We start from the raw sequence: 15,939 nt of genomic DNA on the forward strand, positions 1-15,939 counted from the left end.
ATTTCACCTAATTGTAACATTCTGTCATAAAGAACACATGTTCAACTTCATAAAAAACATGTTTTCCTAACTCAAGGGGTTAAAAAAAAAAATATTATAGTAAGTGCCAATTAAGTGGGTTAAAATGTTCCTAGAAGTCTGAAAAACATGACGAGGGATGCAGATATTTGGCACATTAGCAAAGTCAGATTGAATTTTTTTTTCTCCATATGGTCTATATTAAAGGGCCCTTCACTTAACATAACAGGCTTAAAAATCTGTGAAAAAATGTCTACTTAAAATATCAAAGGGAAGCAGAACGTACGCTATTCATGGAATGACCCAGTTATACTTCAACTGCAAGCACACTGAAGTTATTAGGAAAGCAAAGCTTCCAAAATAACACAGTACACTCCAGTTACTGCACTTTTGTGGGCGGGGTCCCTATTACATATGCAACTTGTTAATCAAACTGATACCTAGAGATCTACCAATAAAACCCTGTAAAAGTTAACAATCAAAGTTTATTACACTTTTATATACAAACAACCCTGCAAGGCACACCTTTTTGTTTAAATAAGAATATACAATAAATGTTTCTTATTGAAAGCAAACAAGTTTTAGTTTGAAATATATATTAATATAGGTTTGTTTAGCATTGTAGAGCAAAGGCCACGGGTAGTGAATAGTCTGTTGACACAAAATAAATGGGGGTAATTGAACACATACATGGTCATGTAAACTATAGACCCCATTTCTGTTCATTTTAAGTTGGTTTGACTTCTGTAAATGCACACACCTAACAAAAGGACTAACACTGTATAAAAACTGCATCTTGAGTCCCCAACAAGCTTATATCTTTCAAATGCATCAGCGATTTTGGCTGTAGTTGTTAAGAAGAGAACATAATGTGTATTCAACTAGCTTTGTAAGGACTTAGAGGTTTAAATATAAACACAACTCAGTACCTGTAGCATATACTCTGATAACTCTTTTAATAGGAAACACTTTCAATGTATTCATTGATAATGTTATACCCAGAGCCAAATACATACATATACGTATACTATACAGTTACATACACCTATATGGCTGGTTATACCTATGGGAGAACCATTCCATCGATCTTTCCTCAAACTGAAAAGGATCTAGTTTTGAGGGACAACTTCCTAAATCAAAAGGGGTCGTAGTATGCACTCCATCGACAGAAATGATAACGCGTCAAATTCTGTATATACTGTATCTATAAATGCATAGTAATCGTATGCATAAAGTCATTCCAGTTAGTTGGAGGGTGGAGCTTTTTGTTAAGTGAAATTACAGTGGCAACAATCCGTTTGGTACCTGTTTCCAAATGTCTGGATTTAGGTGTTAAACAATATGTCAGAAAGCACATTTGAAGTTATCTTCATGTTGATATTGGTTACGGGAAACATTTATGAACCTACTAAAGAAATGCAGAGTCAAAAGGCTTTTCGCTGCACTCAAAATGTATCTGAATCAGTACTTGGAAAACTGCTCTAAAAGCAGACTTAAAATAATGTTTCCCAAAAAATGTTATGGCCAAACAGTAAACCCTCTGAATAGTTCAACACAATCAGTCAACAGTGCATGTAACAGTTTTAAATTGTGTAACTTTTTTTGAATCCGTTGTAAAATCAATGGTGCCTGTTATAACCACTCGTGAGAGGTTATATCAATTGACTTATCACTTATGACAATGGACATGCTATGACCCATGAAACAAATACAATTCAAACATTTAGCCCCTTGAGCTTGGCAACAGTGCTATGTAGGCTGTCATAAGTGTAAGTTTGGCTCTCGTAAGTTAATATCCTCTTAGGACAGATGTTGCCCTTACGACTGATAAGGACCTTTGAAAGCATCATTATTGCAGGTACAGTATGTCTTCAATCCACTCGCTTTCCACTTTGATTCTGACCAACAGTGGCCCTTGGTAAGAGTTTGGTGAGGTTTGAAACAGAGCCGTGACATCATATCCTCTGCAGTGACGTCACATCCTCCTAACGTTAGTCGTGGCTGCGTGTAAATACGCATGGGTGGTTCGGTGGTTTTTCAGGGTGGGTGGGGAGGTTAAAATGTTATCATCATGCTAACAAGCCTAGCCGCTTGACCTTAGCGGAGAGGAAGGAGTGGATGATGAACACCATGGTCTTGGGACAGGAGTGGAGGTCCAGTTGCTGCAGGAGAGGGAAGGGAGGGTAAGAGAGAGAAAGAAGGGGGAGAGAGAAGTTGAAAAGTTTACTCTATATTGAAATGTTTTTGGGGGTTTGAAAATGGGGTTCATCATGGGCCCGATTCAGACTTAGGAAATCTATTTCCTTTTTACACGTTTCAATAGTTGGTATTCAGACTTACTTTATGCAGGTGCATAACAGGCTTTGCAGGTGCAGCAACTTGCGCACACTGAATAAATTGAATTCAACCCCTGAAAACCCTCCCACTTGCTGATCAACAGATTTTCTCATGAAGTTTTCATTCAATAGGGTTTTCAGTACATGTATCTAAAGTCATCCCTTTAAATACGGAGTAACTTTAATTAGAATTTTCTCGAAAGACTCTATATATAGGAGGGGTTCAGAATAGGGATCAATGAAAGAAAACCATCCAAATACACATATATTCTAGGGATGCGCGATATATCGGTGAACTAGTTGAACGATGTCTAGTGTAACGCTGATGTTAAAAACCGATGTCAAAGATACCGTGCATACCTATATAACATGACGTAATAACGCCACGTAAAATGTTGCACTACACGTGCAACACAGCATTCCTAACCTAGCCCACAATGTCTGCTGTGTGGATCGAGCAGTCAACATGTTGAGCAGTCATTTGAAAAAGTAAGACATTTTCAGCGAGACAACTCAAAGGTGAAATCCATTAAAGCCAAGAAAATGGAATTCATTGCCCTTGACAATCAATCGTTCTTTGTAGTAGGTGATGTTGGCTTTCGCCGACACTACTAGGTGCGCTATTTTTCAGATGTTGCCCTACCGGAGTTACACAGTAATAGAGTCACTGCTATTAGCTTCACGACATACGGGGGAAAAAAATATATATAATAATTTTTAAAAAAAATATATAAAAAAAGACATATGACATATGGAACGCCGTTTGGGTCTTTGTGTGTCAAAAAAGATACAGTAGCGCTGTCAAAGCTGTGCAAAAAAGTCTGCAAACAAGCAAACACTGGCCACAAACGATGTGTTTAGAATACCGCATTGGTAATAAAGCATAATTTGTTCGACCGCAACTTCTGGGGTAACTAGCTTTAGCTTGGTACCTAGCTAGCACCAATACAACCAACCTGAAAACAATGACAAGTAGAAACTGCAGTCATTTTCATTATTCATAGCAATGATTTATGAATCCTTGTGAGTTATTATTAGCTTGGTTGCCAAAAGCTAACGTTATAAGCAGCCAGCTAGCTTCATCTGGCTAGTGAGGCTCGACCCGACCAGAGCGGGTTATGTGTTGTGAAGCTAGCCACAAGAAGGATTAGGCACAATAGTGGAATTTGCGGTCTGCCTTCAAAATAAAAGTATGTCATTGGCAGTGATGCAAATTAATTCAAATAGTAGAATACCTTTATTTTGAAGGCTAACCGCAAAGTCCACTATTGTGGCTAATCCTTATTGCTAGCTTCACATAGATGGGTCCGACCACCATAAATCAAATAAGAACTGTCTCATAAATTAGGGTTATTTTAGATGACACCTAGCTATATAGTTAGCTAGCTACTGAAACAGATTATGTTGTGTTATTTGACACATCAAATAGTGTTATTTGACATGTATCTTTTTTGATAGCAAAGACCCAAAAGGTGTTCCATAGAAATCCTGGTTGAGAATGAAACGACTGAACAACAAAACAGCACAGCAAGTAAGTGAAAGAAATAGGTGTGATTATGTTTTACTGGAAATGGGGACATACGTAAATGCCACAAAATAACATTTTGGTCAGTGTGATGTGTCACCTTTATTTTTTTATTATATCTTTTTTTTTACCTCTATTTAACCAGGTAGGCCAGTTGAGAACAAGTTCTCATTTACAACTGTGATCTGGCCAAGATAAAGCAAAGCAGTGCGACAAAAACAACAGAGTTACACATAAACAAACGTACAGTCAACAACACAAAATAAAATAAAAATAGAAAAATCTATGTACAGTGTGTGCAAATGTAGAATAGTAAGGAGGTAGGCAATAAATAGGACATAGAGGCGACAAATAATTACAATTTAGCATTAGACTGGAGTGATAGATGTGCAGGTGATGATGTGCAAGTAGAGATACTGGGGTGCAAAAGAGCAAGAGGGGATTAGGTAGATGGGTGTGCTATTTACAGATTGGCTGTGTACAGGTACAGCAGTAAGCTGCTCTGACAACTGATGTTTAAAGTTAGAGAGGGAGATATAAGACTCCAGCTTCAGAGATTTTTGCAATTAATTTCAGTCAATTAAAGCAGAGAACTGGAAGGAAAGGCGGCCAAAGTAAGTGTTGGCTTTGGGGATGACCAGTGCAATATACCTGCTGGGGCGCATGCTATGGGTGGGTGTTGCTATGGTGACCAATGAGCTGAGATAAGGCGGTGCTTTACCTAGCAAAGACTTATAGATGACCTGGAGCCAGTGGGTTTGGTGACGGATATGTAGTGAGGGCCAGCCAACGAGAGCATACAGGTCGCAGTGGTGGGTAGTATTTAGGGCTTTGGTGACAAAACAGATGGCACTGTGATAGACTACATCCAGTTTGCTGAGTAGAGTGTTGGGGGCTATTTTGTAAATGACATTGCCGAAGTCGAGGATCGGTAGGATGGTCAGTTTTACGAGGGTATGTTTGGCGGCATGGGTGAAGGAGGCTTTGTTGTGAAATAGGAAGCCAATTCTAGATTTAATTTTGGATTGGAGATGCTTAATGTGAGTCTGGAAGGAGAGTTTACAGTCTAACCAGAAAATTAGGTATTTGTAGTTGCCCACATATTCTAGGTCAGAACCGTCCAGAGTGGTGATGCTAGGCGGGCAGAAGGGTGCGGACAGCAATCGGTTGATGAGTACGCACTTAGTTTTACTAGCGATTAAAAGCAGTTGGAGGCCACGGAAGGAGTGTTGTATGGTGTTGAAGGTTTGTTAGCAGTGTCCAAAGAAGGGCCAGATCTATACAGAATGGTGTCGTCTGCATAGAGGTGGATCAGAGAATCACCAGCAGCAAGAGCGATCATTGATATATACAGAGAAAAGAGTCGTGCTGAGAATTGAACCCTGTGGTACCCCCATACAGACTGCCAGAAGTCCAGACAACAGGCCCTCCGATTTGACACACTGAACTCTGAGAAGTAGTTGGTGAACCAGGTGAGGCAGTCATTTGAGAAGCCAAGGCTATTGAGTCTGCCAATAAGAATGTGGTGATTGACAGAGTCGAAAGCCTTGGCTAGGTCGATGAAGATATCTGCATAGTACTGTCTTCTATCGATGTTGGTTATGATATCGTTAAGGACCTTGAGCATGGCTGAGGTGCACCCATTACCAGCACGGAAACCAGATTGCATAGCGGAGAAGGTACGGTGGGATTCGAAATGGTCGGTGATCTGTTTATTAACTTGGCTTTCGAAGATTTTAGAAGGGCAGGGTAGGATAGATATGGGTCTGTAACAGTTTGGGTCTAGAGTGTCTCCTCCTTTGAAAAGGGGGATGACCGCAGCAGCTTTCCAATCTTTGGGGATCTCAGATGATATGAAAGAGAGGTTGAACAGTCTAGTAAATAGGGGTTGAACAATTTCGGCAGATAATTTTAGAAAGAGAGGGTCTAGCCCAGGTGATTTGTATGGATCCAGATTTTGCAGAACATCAGCTGTCTGGATTTGGGTGAAGGAGAAGCGGCGGACGGGGTTTGGGCAAGTTGGTGCAGGGGGTGCTGAGATGTTGGCCAGGATGTGGGTAGCCAGGTGGGAAGCATGGCCAGCTGTGGAAAAATGCTTATTGAAATCGATTATCATAGATTTATCAGTGGTGACACTGTTTCCTATCCTCAGTGCAGTGGGCAGCTGGGAGGAGGTGCTCTTATTCTCTATGGACTTTATAGTGTTCCAGAACTTATGGAATTAGTGCTACAGGAAGCAAATTTCTGTTTGAAAAAGCTAGCCTTAGCTTTCCTAACTGAGTATGTATATTGAGTATATTGGTTTCTGACTTTCCTGAAAAGTTGCATATCGCGGGGGCTATTCGATGCTAATTCAGAACGCCACAGGATGTTTTGTGCTAGTCAAGGGTCTGCGGTTAACCAAGGGCTATATCTGTTCTTAGTTCTACATTTTTTTGAATGGGGAAAGCTTATTTAAGATGGAGAGAATAGCACTTTTGAAGAGCAACCAGACATCCTCTACTGACGGGATGAAGTCAATATCTTTCCAGGATACCCGTGCCAGGTCGATTAGAAATGCCTGCTCGCTGAAGTGTTTTAGTGAGCGTTTGACAGTGATGAGAGGTGGTCGTTTGACTGCGGAAGCATTACACATGCAGGCAATGAAGCAGTGATCGCTGAGATCCTGGTTGAAGACAGCAGAGTTGTATTTAGAGGGCAAGTTGGTCAGGATGATATCTAAGAGAGTGCCCATAGTTACAGATTTAGGATTGTACCTGGTACGTTCCATGTTAATTTGTGTGAGATTGAGGGCATCTAGCTTAGATTGTAGGACGGCCAGGGTGTTAAGCATGTCCCAGTTTAGGTCACCTGTTAGGGATTTCCTCTTCTTCTCTTCTTCCGAAGAGGAGAGGCGAAAAGGATCGGAGAACCAATATGCGGCGTGGTAAGTGTCCATGGTTCTTTTAATACGAAATAGTACACATGAACAACTGAATACAAAAAACAATAAACGTGGAAAACCTAAACAGCCTTATCTGGTGCAAACAAACACTAAGACAGGAACAATCACCCACGAAACACTCAAAGAATATGGCTGCCTAAATATGGTTCCCAATCAGAGACAACGATAAACACCTGCCTCTGATTGAGAACCACTCCAGGCAGCCATAGACTATTCTAGACAACCCCACTAACCACAATCCCATGACCTACAAAAAACCCCAAGACAAAACACACCACATAAATAACCCATGTCACACCTTGGCCTGACCAAAATAATAAAGAAAACACAAAATACTAAGACCAGGGCGTGACATCACCAAACTCTACGAACTCTGAAGATAGATGGGGGGCGATCAATTCACATATGGTGTCCAGGGCACAGCTGGGGGCTGAAGGGGGTCTATAACAAGCGGCAACGGTGAGACTTGTTTCTGGAAAGGTCGATTTTTAAAAGAAGAAGCTGAAATTGTTTGGGCACAGACCTGGATAGTATGACAGAACTGCTGCAGGCTAACTCCACCCCCTTTGGCAGTTCTATCTTGGCGGAAAATGTTATAGTTAGGAATGGAAATGTCAGGATTTTTGGTGGCCTTCCTAAGCCAGGATTCAAACACAGCTTGGACATCCGGGTTTGCAGAGTGTGCTAAAGCAGTGAATAAAACAAACTTAGGGAGGAGGCTTCTAATGTTAACATGCATGAAACCAATGCTTTTACGATTACAGAAGTCAACAAATGAGAATGCCTGGGGAATGGGAGTGATGCTGGGGGCTGCAGGGCCTGGGTTAACCTCTACATCACCAGAGGAACGACTGGATTTAACTAGGCAAGTCAGTTAAAAACAAATTCTTATTTACAATGACGGCCTGGACGAAACTGGGCCAATTGTGCGCCGCCCTATGGGACTCCAATCACAGCCGGATGTGATACAGCCTGGATTCGAACCAGGGACTGTAGTGATGCCTCATGCACTGAAATGCAGTGCCTTAGACCGCTGCATCCATGTGTGTGTGTTAACAATTTAACTGTACTAGAATGCTTAAAAGGCCGCAATTTTTTTAAATATCGGTTATTGGTTAGGTATCGGTATCGGCCAAAAATGTAATATCGGTGCATCACTAGTATATTCGTCTCCTTTTCAGTACCAATCGGTTCATTTATATATACTCTGATCCTGTATATTATTTAGGGTTAGGAAAGTATTCATGAATTTTAAAAACGATGTGGAGAGCCTTTATGCATGAAATATATTGGTGAATAAAAAAATACAGTGGTTCGATTTGTCCTGAAAGTTGCCATATAAAAACAGTTTAATCTATGATATATTGGAAGGTGATAAATGTGTACAATAGGGGTTGATCAGTTGTCCTCTAAATCTATCCTAATTCTCACTAATCATGGAACTGTCCAGTCGTTGTGAAACGTGGGCCAGGCTACAGGTTTAAACTGCTACTTATGGTCTGCATTAAATAATGAGTCAAATAGGTTACATGTTCCAAATTATTGCACAACGTTAGCCTAATATGATCCACTATTGCTAGCGATCCTCAGGAACAACCACACAAACATGACAAGAGGAAAGAAAGGTGAACTAACGATGTAATGGAATAATGCAAAATGTAAGGAACTAAGACTAAAGTGACAGTTATAAATATATGTTGGTATTAATGACAGTGGCTAACGAGTGGCTAATATTTAACATGGAACAAATTGTCCAAAAAAATACTGTGAAAAGTCTGGGCATATAATTCTAGAAATCATAAATCAACTCGGTAGGTTTGGCACTATACTGTCATTTGCACATGGCTACAGAAGCCTAATAGCTTGGGTCTCCACATTTCATAGCTGCAAGTTAAGAGGCCAACATTTCATAAACTTCACTGTGGAAAAGGTGATATGTTGATATGCTTCAGTTTGCTGCCATGTGACTGGTTTCACATTTGTCTCCAGAGATCATAAGGTGAAATGAACGTAAAACAATTGTCATTTATATTTACAATCCCCTTATCCAAACGGCTTACTAATTTACATAGCTCTTATCAATAGCCCTTATCTTTTTATAAATGACATTGCAGGGAGAATGCTTTTACCTCTATCGGGAAAAATAAAATAAGATGTGGTTCCATTTGGAACAGACAGGTTGCTCAACCTTCTTCATCATTTCATTGTGCGTTAAGGTGGTGGAATTATGAGGGAATTAAGTCAAGGTCAGAATATGGCGTATCTGTAGACACACCTCCGCCATACCTTCCTTTATTTGATATCCAAACCAAACTAATAGCGGGTGAATAGCATGCTATTTTCATACTTAAGTGCAAGCTCAGAATTCGCATGGAGAGAAAGGTGCACAAAAAGGGAGGGTAGAAATTAGCATCCATGTGAACAAGAGAAGGACACCAACAGCAAAGGAGAGAGATGGAGAGAGAGAATGACAGGGAGAGAGAGAGAGATGGAGAGAGAGAGAATGACAGGGAGAGAGATGGGGAGAGAGAGAATGACAGGGAGAGATGGAGAGAGATGGGGAGAGAGAGAATGACAGGGAGAGATGGAGAGAGATGGAGAGAGAGAATGAAAGGGAGAAAGAGAGAGAGACAGAGAGATAATGACAGGGAGAAAGAGATGGAGAGAGAGTGACAGGGAGAGATGGAGAGGGAGGGAGGGAGGGAGAGAGAGAATGACAGGGAGAGATGGAGAGAGAGAGATGGAGAGATGGAGATGGAGAATGACAGGGAGAGATGGAGAGAGAGATGGAGAGGGAGGGAGGGAGAGAGATAGGGAGAGAGAGATGGAGAGAGAGAGGGAGAGAGAGGACGACAGGGAGAGAGAGAGAGAGAGAGAGGGAGAGAGAGGACGACAGGGACAGAGAGAGAGAGAGAGGGAGAGAGAGGACGACAGGGAGAGAGAGAGAGAGAGAGGAGAGAGAGATGGAGAGAGAGAATGACAGGGAGAGAGAGAGATGGAGAGAGAGAGAGAGAGAGAGATGGAGGGAGGGAGAGAGAGAGAGAGTGAGAATGACAGGGAGAGAGAGAGATATGGAGAGAGAATGACAGGGAGAGATGGAGAGAGAATGACAGGGAGAGATGGAGAGAGAGAATGACAGGGAGAGATGGAGAGGGAGGGAGAGAGAGAGGTGGGATGGGGGACTGAGGGAAGGTAGGAGGTGTAGGATGGCAGTAAACTGAGCCGGGCACACTCTTTGTTATTCTAAGGAGGCTCTTTGTGATGTGCTGATATCCCTGACATGATATTGTAGCAAAAGAACATAGCTGATGGCTTTAATTAAAGAGAGAGCAGGAACCCAGACTTCATCAAATAAAGTGGAAATACAGACATTGTCATCCTACAAGAAACATGGTATAGAGGAGAGGGAGCCACTGGTTGCCCTCTAGGTTACAGAGAGCTGGTGGTCCCATCCCCCAAACAACCTGGTGTGAAACAGGGAAGAGACTCTGGGGGTATGCTAATTTGGTATAGATCAGACCTAACCCACTCTATTAAATTAGTCAAACAAGTCAACAAGAACATTTTACATCTGCCTAGAAATTAATAAGGAAAAATGTCCTCATGTGTGCTACCTATACACCAATAGAACCCCCATACTTTAACGATGACAGCTTCTCCATCCTAGAGGGAGAGATCAACCATTTCCAGGCCCAGGGACATGTACTAGTCCGTGGCGACCTAAATGCCAGAACTGGACAAGAACCTGATACTCCTAGCACACAGGGGGACAAACACCTACCTGGAATATGCCCTTCTAGACACAACTATGACAAAACAACCAACAAAAACGGGTCATAACTCCTGCAGCTCTGCCGCACACTGGGTCTGTACATCGTCAATGATAGGCTTCGAGGGGACTCTTATGGTAGTCACACCTACAGCTCATCCCTTGGCAGTAGTCCTGCAGACTACTTTATCACTGATCATCAACCCAGAATCTCTCAGAGCTTTCGCAGTCAGCCCACTGACACCCCTATCAGATCACAGCCAAATCACATTCCACTAGAACAGAGCAATACTCAATCAAGAGGCATCAAAGCCAAAGGAACGGCATAATATTAACAAATGCTATAAACAAATACAGTCGATGTCAGAAGTTTACATACACTTAGGTTGGAGTCATTAAAACTCATTTTTTCAACCACTCCGCAAATTTCGTGTTAACAAACTACAGTTTTGGCAAGTCGGCTAGGACATCTACTTTGTGCATGACACAAATAATTTTTCCAACAATTGTTTACAGACAGGTTATTTCACTTATAATTCACTGTATCACAATTCCAGTGGGTCAGAAGTTTACATACACTAAGTTGACCGTGCCTTTAAACAGCTTGAAGAATTCCAGAAAATTATGTAATGGCTTTAGAAGCTTCTGATTGACATCATTTGAGTCAATTGGAGGTGTACCTGTGGATGTATTTCAAGGCCTACCTTCAAACTCAGTGCCTCTTTGCTTGACATCATGGGAAAATCAAAAGAAATCATGCACGACCTCAGAAAACAACAGTAAAACGAGTCCTATATCGACATAACCTGAAAGGCCGCTCAGCAAGGATGAAGCCACTGCTCAAAAACCACCATAAAAAAGCCAGACTACGGTTTGCAACTGCACATGGAAACAAAGATCTTACTTTTTGATGAAATTTCCTCCGGTCTGATGAAACAAAATAGAACTGTTTGGCCATAATGACCATCATTATGTTTGGAAGATAAAGGGGGAGGCTTGCCAGCCGAAGAACAACATCCCAACGGTGAAGCATCTGTGACCAGTTTATTTTTTGTAACTATAACTGGCGCCGAGAGATGGTCGCCTCGCTTCAAGTTCTTAGGAAACTATGCAGTATTTAGTTGTTTTATGTATTATTTCTTACATTGTTGTCCCAGGAAATCTTAAGTCTTATTACATACAGCTGGGCAGAACTATTGGATATAAGGGCAACGTCAACTTACCAACATTATGACCGGAATACAACTTTCCCGAAGCTGATCTTCTGTTCAGACCACCACCCGGACATGGATCTAATCCCAGTAGGCGACCCAAAACAACGGCGCCACTGAAGGGGCAGACGGAGTGGCCTCCTGGTCAGGCTCCGTAGATGTGCACATTGCTTACCGCTCCTGAGTATACTACTCGCCAATGTCCAGTCTCTTGATAACAAGGTAGACGAAATTCGAGCAAGGGTTGCCTTCCAGAGAGGCATCAGAGATTGTAACATTCTCTGTTTCACAGAAACATGGCTCTCTGTTGTTGGAATCGGTTCAACCACCGGGCTTCTCCATGCATCGCGCCGACGGAGATAAACACCTCTCTGGGAAGAGGAAAGGTGGGGGTGTATGCTTTATGATTAACGACTCATGAGGTAATCATAACAACATACAGGAACTCAAGTCCTTCTGCTCACCCGATCCAGAATTCCTTACAATCAAAGGCCGGCCATTTTACCTACCAAGAGAATTCTCGGCAGTTATAGTCACAGCTGTGTACATTCCCCCTTAAGCGAACACCAAGACGGCGCTCAAGGAACTTCACTGGACTCTATGTAAACTGGAAACTCCTTCTCCATGGCTGTGAGTAAAACATTTAAACGTGTTTACCCTCGCAAGGATGCTGGCCCAGACAGCATCCCTAGCCGCGTCCTCAGAGCATGCGCAGACCAGCTGGCTGGTGTGTTTATGGACATATTCAATCTCTCCCAACCCAGTCTGTTGTCCCCACATGGTTCAAGATGGCTACCATTGTTCCTGTACCCAAGAAGGCAAAGATAACTGAACTAAATGACTACCGCCCCGTAGCACTCACTTCTGTCATCATGAAGTGCTTTGAGAGGCTAGTCAAGGATCATAACACCGCCACCTTACCGGCCACCCACTTCAGTTTGCATACTGCCCCAACAGGTCCACAGATGACGCAATAGCCATCACACTGCACACTGCTCTATCCCATCTGGACAAAAATAATACCTATGTAAGAATGATGTTCATTGACTAAAGCTGGAGGCCCTGGGTCTCAAACACGCCCTGTGCAACTGGGTCCTGGACTTTCTGACTGGTTGCCCCCAGGTGGTGAAGGTAGGAAACATCATCTCCACTTTGCTGACCCTCAACACTGGGGCTCCACAAGGGTGTGTGCTCAGCCTTCTCCTGTACTCCCTGTTAACCCATGACTGCGTAGCCATGCACGCCTCCAACTCAATCATCAAGTTTGCAGACGACACAACAGTAGCGGGCTTGATCACCAACAACGACAAGAGCCTACAGGGAGGAGGTGAGGGCACTCGTAGTGTGGTGTCAGGAAAACAAGCTCTCACTCAACGTCAACAAAACAAAGGACATGATTGTGGACTTCAGGAAACAGCAGAGGTGGCACCCCCCTATCTACATCGAAGGGACAGCAGTGGAGAAGGTGGAAAGTTTTAAGTTCCTGAGTGTACACACCACAGACAAACTGAAATGGTCAACCCACACAGACAGTGTGGTGAAGAAGGCGCAACAGCGAGGCTGAAGAAATTTGGCTTGTCACCCAAAACCCTGACAAACTTTTACAGATGCACAATCGAGAGCATCATGTCGGACTGCATCACAACCTGGCACGGCAACTGCACCGCCCTCAACCGCAAGGCTCTCCATAGGGTAGTGCGGTCTGCACAACATATCCCTGGGGGACACCTACAGCACCCAATGTCACAGGAAGACCAAAAAGAGTATCAAGGACAACAACCAACCGAGCCACTGCCTGTTCACGCCGATATCATCCAGAAGGTGAGCTCAGTACAGGTGTATCAAAGCTGGGACCGAGAGATTGAAAAACAGCTTCTATCTCAAGGCCATCAGACTGCTAGACAGCAATTATTAACTCAAGAGAGGCTGCTGCCTACATTGAGACCCAATCACTGGACACTTTAACAAGTGGATCACTAGTCACTTTAAACAATGCCACTTTAATAATATTTACATATCTTACAATACTCATATCACATTTTTATACTGTATTTTATACCATCTATTGCACCTTGCAGATGCCATCGCTCATCCTTATACTTATATGTACATATTCTCATTCACTCCTTTAGATTTGTGTGTATTAGGTGGTTGTTGGGGAATTGTTAAGATTACTTGTTAGATATTACTGCACTGTCGGAACTAGAAGCACAAGCATTTCGCTACACTTGTATTAACATATGCTAACCATGTGTATGTGACCAATTAAACTTGATTTGATCTTGAGCCCCACCCTCTTCAACATATACGGTGCATTCAGAAAGTATTCAGACCCCTTCACTTTTTCCACATTTTGTTACGTTACAGCCTTATTCTAAAATTGATTAAATAATTTTTTCCCTCAATCTATACACAATACCCAATAAGGACGAAGCGAAAACAGGTTTTTAGAATTTTAGCAAATGTATTAAAAATAAAAACAGAAATACCTTATTTACATTTGTAGTCAGGCCCTTTGCTATGAGACTTGAAATGGAGCTCAGGTGCATCCTGTTTCCATTGATCATCCTTGAGATGTTTCTACAAGTTGATTGGAGTCCACCTGTGGTAAATTCAATTGATTGGACATGATTTGGAAAGGCACACACCTGTCTATATAAGGTCCCACGGTTGACAGTGCATATCAGAGCAAAAAACAAGACATGAGGTCGACGGAATTGTCTGTAGAGCTCCGAGACAGGATTGTGAGTGGCGGAGATCTGGGGAAAGGTTCCAAAAACTTTCTGCAGCATTGAAGGTCCCCAAGAACACAGTGGCCTCCATCATTCTTAACCTTTTTACACATACCAACAAATGGGTGTGATCATTCTAAAGTGGTCCCTGCAGCGTAGGCTGTGATTAGAACGCTTATTCAGAACGTCCAGTATCGATTGACGCAACAGTCAACGTTTGAGCTGGCCACACTGTTTTTTCACAGAAACATTTTGCACAAACACAGTCCTTGCAAAATTATGTTGTGAATGTGACCCGTTTGTTTTTGGATGCAATGTTCAGACATTCACTGAATAGCTACAGCATAACACAATCATCCAAACTGGAAAATGTAGGCTACATTTGTCCTCCCGCTCACTGAGGAAAGATTGACGTAACACAAGCGGTCATGTTTAGACTCTCGGATGACAGAAACCACAATATGAATTAGTTAATAATAATTACTATTTATAATTCATCACATCACGCATGAGATCACCATTGAATAATTCAGTAAAACACTTTCTAGAAATAGAAAGTAATCCAAAGATTGGTAGAGATATTAAGAGGAGACAAGATGAGTTTGGTCTGTTTGCAGTATGCATGTTGAAGAGGGTGTGTCGTCTACCATCGTTTACATCCCATCATTCACTTCCGGAAGTTCACTCGAAAAATGAGTGAACCCTCCCTCACGTCATCACGTCAAACCCAGAATGAGTTGTATGTCTACAAACATGGCTGCACACATAGCTGGAATTAGCTTAGCTCATCATAAATCAGTACAACCTTCGAAAAAGTATTTTACACACATAATGTGTCCATTACAATCTATACAATAATTAGAAGGCATGATTAGTCATCAGTACTTGAAAACATGTGAATAAAACAGTAAATAAATACCACACAAAACATTTTCTGATGGTGATTTATTGATTATTTGCTATGTGCGATGTGAAATTATAGTTTACACAGGATCCAACATTATGAGGGGTTTGGGGTGTCCGGGTCCGTGATGATGACCACGCTGGCTCCTCTTCTCAGCAAGGGACACACTTTGTACGTTGACAATTGGTACAGCAGTCCCACACTCTTCTAGCATCTGCTCTCCAACAGCACAGGGGCCTGTGGCACAGTCAGGTCGAACAGGAAGGGGATGCCAGCATTCGGATGCAGGATGATGCAGAGATGGGAGGTGGAGTTCAAGGAGAACGGTCAACAGCTGGCAGTAAAGTGGCATGACAAATGAGGTGGACCACCTTCCCTGAGAGAAATCAAACCAGACTGTGTGCTTGACTATAACCTCAAAATGGGGGCCGTGGATAAGGCGGACATGATAAACAGCTTTGTGGAATGCACTCTGGAAAACGACCAATTGGTATTTTTCC

At 42.3% G+C, this 15,939-nt stretch overlaps 1 protein-coding gene across 4 annotated transcripts in view; it reads right to left on the reverse strand.

The window, feature by feature from the left end:
• Positions 1-483: 483 nt before the first annotated feature.
• LOC110493904 (alpha-1-syntrophin) overlaps positions 484-15,939 on the reverse strand; it is a 79,191-nt gene continuing 63,735 nt past the window's right edge. For all 4 annotated transcript variants that reach the window (XM_021568494.3, XM_021568493.3, XM_090205020.1 and 1 more), the window contains one exon: positions 484-2,180. In XM_021568494.3, the coding sequence (XP_021424169.3) occupies positions 2,088-2,180 (93 nt within the window). In that variant the 3' untranslated portion in view covers positions 484-2,087. The remainder of the gene's footprint in view (positions 2,181-15,939) is intronic.

The sequence above is a fragment of the Oncorhynchus mykiss genome, chromosome 17, assembly GCF_057628025.1.
Source record: "Oncorhynchus mykiss isolate SJ-2025 chromosome 17, ASM5762802v1, whole genome shotgun sequence".
NCBI lineage: Eukaryota > Metazoa > Chordata > Actinopteri > Salmoniformes > Salmonidae > Oncorhynchus > Oncorhynchus mykiss.